The following is a 6,280-nucleotide window of genomic DNA, read 5'->3' on the forward strand; positions in this document are numbered from 1 at the left end:
CTTCAACCATAAATAAATTAGATACGTCTTTATCGTGAACCATTTATTACTAACTAAATAGATCTTTTTGATGTATCTATTGATCTTCTTTAGATTTTTTTTAGCAAAGCCTAAGCTATAGAGTACCTTAGCTGCATGCTAAAGTGGTCTAGTGTCACATGTGCTAGGGTTTGCTGGTGTGACCTCGATTATTTCCTTAATACCAATATTCATTATTAATTTGCACTTTACTCCATTAGAAAATTATGATATATATATATATATATATATATATATATATATATATATATATATATATATAGTTTTGATATACTGCGCGATGGGTTCGTGCGTGCTCGTGAGCGACACACGATCCAACGTCCATCACGCAATCATGCGCTAAATCTGAACCATCCAAATATGGGAATACATAATACGCCCGACCCACCGTCCCATTCCTACTCGGCACGCCACCGGCAGCTGCCCGTCAGCCCCGGTCCGATCGGAATATGGCGGCCGACTGGTAGGCACCGCCTTCCAGTCGGTCAGGACTCGGACTCCGGTTGAATTTAGGTCAGAATCGGTCGCAATTTGGTCGCGCCACTGCCGACCGCGATCGAATTGAATTCCGACCAAATCGCGACGGAGACCGCCCGAGGAAGGACCGGCGTGCGACATCGGCCCGCCCTCATCGGATTCCGATCGCGATTTGGTCGGAATCCGGCCCAATCGCGGTCGGCAATGGCCGCACCACTGCCGGCCGCGTGATTTGACTGTTTCCGATCAAATAACGTTGGATTCCGGCCATTATCCGACCGGACGAAGTTTCGACGAGTGACACGTCGATCATGCTTGAGCTGGCGGCCAATGGTAGCCGGACAGCATGGTGAGGCCGGTGATCGCAACGGTGGATCGACAGTGTCACTCACGACATGCACAAATCAGTCCTGCAGTATATCAAAACTTTATTTATATATATATATTTGCACTTTACTTCAAATTCCTATCGTAAGCTGTAAAGAAACGAGAACAAAGGCTGCAAAATAAAAGCAAGCCACTCTCTTTGTTTCTCAACACGACAACAGCAATTAAGCGATCGCCTAACGCCGTCTACTGCCGCACCATTCTGTTATAATGCCGGCGATTCCGACGCCAGTCGTCGTCCTCCTCCTCCTCCTCCTCCTCGTTCAGACCTTTCCCTTCTCCTCGGCGGCGCCGCACACCAATATCTCATCGCCTTCTTCCTCCGGCATCGGCATAAACTACGGCCAGGTCGCCGATAATTTACCGTCGCCGTCCGACGTCCTCCCACTCCTCAGTTCCCTCGGCGTGAACCGCGTCAAGATCTACGACGCAGACCCTGCCGTCCTCCGCGCCTTCGCCGGCACCGGCGTCGAGCTCATCGTCGGTCTCCCTGACCGATGCCTCCCCCGCCTTGCCGCCCCCTCCGCGGCCCTCTCCTGGGTGAAGTCCACCCTCCAACCTTACCTTCCCGCCACTAGAATCGCCGCCGTAACCGTCGGCAACGAGGTGCTCTCCGGCAACGATTCCGCCCTCATCCGTTCCCTCCTCCCCGCGATGCAATCCCTCCACTCCGCCCTCGCCGAGCTCGGACTGGACCACCAGATCTCCGTCACCACCGCCCACTCCCTCGCCGTCCTAGCCGTCTCCTACCCTCCCTCCGCCGCTGCGTTCCGCCGCGAGCTCCTCCCCTTCGTGTCGCCCCTCCTGGCCTTCTTCGCCCGGACCGGGTCGCCCTTCCTCATCAACGCCTACCCCTACTTCGCCTACAAGGCCGATCCCAAAAGGATCGACCTTAACTACGCCCTGTTCGAGCCCAACGCCGGCGTGGTGGACCCCGGCTCTGGACTCCGGTACCAGAACATGCTCCACGCGCAGGTGGACGCGGTGCGTGTGGCCATTGCGGCGGCCGGGGGAAGCAAGGGGGTGGAGGTGGTGGTGTCCGAAACCGGGTGGCCGAGCGCCGGGGACGCGAACGAGCCCGGGGCGACTGCGGAGAACGCTAGGCGGTACAACGGGAACCTGATGCGGATGGTGGCGGCGAGGAAGGGCACTCCGTCGTGCCCGGCGGCGCCGCTCCAGGTTTACGTCTTCGCTCTCTTCAACGAGAACCTCAAGCCCGGCCCTTCCACCGAGCGGCACTACGGCCTCTTCAAGCCCGACGGAACGCCTGCCTACGATCTCTCTTCTCCGGCGAACTCATCCGCCTCCTCCGCCGAGGGAACGGCGAAGTCGGCTCCGTCGCCGGCCCTGGATGCCTCCTCCACCGGCTTCTACACCATCTCTGCTGCAACGGTACGGTAAATTCTAATTTTTCAATAAATTATTATTTTATTGATAATTATAAATTTTAATATAATTTAATTTAAATTTTGATTTAGGGGATGAGGCAACTAATTTATATGCAAATGTTGGCTTCGTTGGTGCTGGCCAAAGTGATTTTGCTGATTTTCTAAATTTTAACATTTTTGATTTATCAATGGAAAAAAAATTAAATGATTGCTCCTTCATTAAAAGGATTTTTTCAAAAAAAAAAAATCAAATGCCCAATTATTTTTCATCACAAAAATAAGTATTGTAAACACGAAGTACATTTGTTAAACTTAATCAAAATTATCATATATTGAATATTATTAAATTAAAATATTAGTAGTATAATACCTATCGAAAAAAAAAAGTGAAAGCATCCCCTAATACTTTTTTGAATGGGATAAATAACGTCCCCGGGGCAATGGTGCAGTAGTAGGATATCATCATCACCTAAGTGCGGATGATTGCTAGGCATTGCAAGATTCAAACCCTAGCTAAAGGATGTTAGACGTCTGGGTTATCGCTATGTGCATTTTTCGATTTATCCTGGTTGCCGATGAGAAACTTATGTACAACCGGATCGATCACCCCAGAGATAGTCAATGAGGTTAATTCACGAGAGATTATCAATTTTTTTAATGTGATAAATCACAAGAGATATAGTAGTTATGATTATGATGATAATTGCTATGTGTGAAACGACTTTGATTAATTTTAATAAATTAATAAAAAATAATTTATATATTAGTGTTCATGTGCTTACATGTTTAACAGATAAATTAAGTAATTCTTAATAAAAAAAATTTAATTTAAAATTAAAAGAAATATATTTTAATAAATAAATATAATTAATAATTTTCTTAGTTTATTATTAGAATATATAAATAAATTTGAATTGATACCTCCCCTAATTAAGAAATTTTTATTAATTATGTTTGAGGATGTTCGATTTCAAATTGTATGATCAGGTGCTTTGTTTCAACGTGTCATTTCAATGATCTATAGTTGTCAGCTAATTAAAATTTATAAGAAATTTTGTAATACTTATATTTTACATGTTTTTTTTTTTGGAACGGAAGAGTGATCTTCTCAAAATGTTCAATAAAATAGACTATTTTAAAAGAGTATTGTGAACCTTAGAAGTATTGGTATTTCCTTATGTCTCGACTATTGGAACTTGCTATGCTTGTAATGTGGCAGAAATATATTACCTCCACGTATCATGTGGAATAAAATTATAGAGTTGATTCATCTTTAAGATTAGAAAATCCTAAAACCATTTCACCCAAAGAATAAGGAAAATATCTCGAAATATTTCTTAAATGAATATTTCAAAATCTTTCAAAAAAATTGAAACGGATAACTTGAAATATTTCCTAAACGGACACTAATATTTCGGAATCAACTATATAAAAGGTTTTCCATACCTATGAACATAGAGATGCACATATCAACCTTAATTTTTCCAAGTCATCAAACTCCTTCCTCACGTAAAATTCTAACTTGAGCATCGGAGTGATTTGTTGGGGCCCATCTGACATCATTCTAACTCTCTTTTTGAGTATTTTTTAGATCTTTTCATCTCTCCACGTGATAATCTTCGAAGAGCGTGCATGCCAGCAGTTCATGAACCACTCATGATGCTCAAATTACTCGTGATGTTGGATCGTTTATAAGATTCATTTGTGTTTTCTTAATTTATCTTAATGGCTGATGAAAATTTTTTATGAAATCGATTGCTCACCTTTAAGATTAATCTGTTGGAAGAGTTGAACTTGATTAATATCATTTTTTATTGCTATAATTGATGTGTAATTGTTAGATGTTGCTCTAGTGGGAGAATAGAGTGAAGCAAAAGCAAAGTGCACGAATATTTACTACTTTACAGCTTTAGTGCTTTGGACTTTGTGTTGTATTTATTAGACATTAATTTACCATTAAAGTCTTGTATTTTATTTTATTTCAAAAAAGAGTGTGGTATTCATTTTTTTTCTTTTTAAAAATATTTAATAATATTTTGCACCTAGAAAGAAATCAAAATTATACGCCCTATGTCCAAAAGTTCGTTGAGCAAATTTGTGTCTTAAAATTAAATATTTTCTTTCATTGATTAATAGTGTCAATTAATAATTCATGAACATTAATAAACTTTGATAGTGTTTGAATTATTTTATATATTATTTTATTATTGAATAAATATAAATGAGCTAATTAAAGGTTAACCTTCTTGATGACTGTTTTATTTATCTTAGCTCTAATAAAGATAGAAGGACCAAATCTTTATAACTAGAGCTTAAACAAAAGTAGGAGGTTGCACGCTAAAAAACACTTATAAGGCTAAACAGGATTATATATGTTTGCCCCTGGGCATAGCTGAGTTAGTTACGATAGAGCAGAGTTGCAGAAAAGAAAAAAAAAAGAATTATATATGTTTCGGTCAAAATATCGTGGATGATCAAATCACTAATTCACGAACTGCTGACGAACATGCTCCTCGAAGATAACCACCAGAGAAGATAAATAAGACTTGAAAAACACTCAAAATGAGGGTTATGATAGGTCCCGACAAGTCCCCGGGGCAATGGTGCAACGGTAGGACATCCGGGTTGTGACCCAGGGACCTGCGGTTCGATCCCCAACTACGGCGTATTTTCAAGAATTTTCTTCCAAATAGAGAACGCAATCAAAGGATGTTGGGCATCTGAATTGGCCGCCGTATGCGCTTCCCGATTTATCTTGGTGGTCGGTGGGAAACTTCCGTGGGACCGGGCCGGTCACCCCCAGGGATTGAGTCCATGAGACTGACTGGGATTTATCATTTTTATGATAGGTCCCGACAAGCCATTACGATGCTCAAATTAGGATTTTGTATGAGGAAAAATTTATGACTTGGAGAGATTAGGATTAATGTGTACATACTTGTGCTCATAGGTATCTGCTACCTTTTATAGAGTTGATCTCCGAAATATTAACGTTCATTTAAGAAATATTCTGATATATCCTTTTCAGTTTTAGAAAGATTCTGATCGTCTATGTCTTTTAAGGATATTTTTTTATTTTTTTTTGAAAGAAATAATCTTAGACTCCCTTGATTGTACGGGCAAACTCACTACGTTGGAGATGGGGGCCAGGACGGTGTTGGCCTCAAATATCCTTTTGGTAGTCCCAGTGTCTTTGGTGTCCGAAATTCGTTCGATTAATCTTAAAAGCATCTAGCTTTTGAGCGGAAGTTTAGAAAATTTACAACTAACCATTAGAGGTGTACCTTATATTCAAAGATAAAGCTTGTTTACAAGTTTTTTGAGTTGGCTTGAAAGATATTTGATTCGTATTCGAAATTATCGAATTCAAATCGAACTCGAACATATTTAACAAATTTTTAAATCAAATTCAAATTTATAATATTTTATTCGATTGTTCACGAGTTATTTGTGAGTTGAACTCAAATCAAATTCTAATTATTTTAACATAATTTTAATTTATATATGATCAAATTAAGATCAGAATAACTTACATCGAACTCGAATTTAAGTCATTTCGAATTATAATTCAATTTTGTTCGAACTAAGGTTCGAACAATTTGAATTAAACTCGTGTTTAAATTTTATTTTAAATTAAATTCGAATCAAAATTATTTTTATTTTTAGATTCCAATCGAATTTAAATATCACATATAGTTTTTAAAATCAAATTTAAATATTAATATTTTTTACTATTGGACTGGACTAAGTTCATTTGCATCCTTGTCCTTTCACTATTTCCTTTTTAGGTTTCTAATATGCCCTATTTACTTGGAGTTGCACACTAGAGAAAGAATGAAACGTCTATACTATCCATTTTTACCTATTGTAAAATAATGGCCATCCACGGATTATTATTTTTGAATAGTTTTGTATGAGATGAATTGATCCATTAAAAATTCATCATGAAATCGGACGGGTCAATGATTGAATTTTTTATTTTAGTTTTA

At 39.7% G+C, this 6,280-nt stretch overlaps 1 protein-coding gene across 1 annotated transcript; it reads left to right on the top strand.

The window, feature by feature from the left end:
• Positions 1–1,113: 1,113 nt before the first annotated feature.
• LOC141817912 (glucan endo-1,3-beta-glucosidase 10-like) lies at positions 1,114–2,456 on the top strand. Its single transcript, XM_074705521.1, has 2 exons — positions 1,114–2,295; positions 2,382–2,456. Exons 1-2 carry the CDS (start codon positions 1,114–1,116, stop codon positions 2,454–2,456), a joined length of 1,257 nt encoding a protein of 418 aa, XP_074561622.1.
• The last annotated feature ends 3,824 nt before the right edge of the window (positions 2,457–6,280 follow it).

The sequence above is a fragment of the Curcuma longa genome, unplaced genomic scaffold (assembly GCF_044706935.1).
Source record: "Curcuma longa cultivar G26 ecotype Majalengka, Jawa Barat unplaced genomic scaffold, ITB_CL_G26_1.1 contig_22496, whole genome shotgun sequence".
NCBI classification, from domain to species: domain Eukaryota; kingdom Viridiplantae; phylum Streptophyta; class Magnoliopsida; order Zingiberales; family Zingiberaceae; genus Curcuma; species Curcuma longa.

Bases quoted from the DNA above. Each gene is read 5' to 3' on its own strand.
- LOC141817912 (XM_074705521.1), top strand. From the start codon at position 1,114: ATGCCGGCGATTCCGACGCCAGTCGTCGTCCTCCTCCTCCTCCTCCTC. The intron at 2,296-2,381 runs GTACGGTAAATT...ATTTTGATTTAG, and splicing joins ACACCATCTCTGCTGCAACG to GGGATGAGGCAACTAATTTA.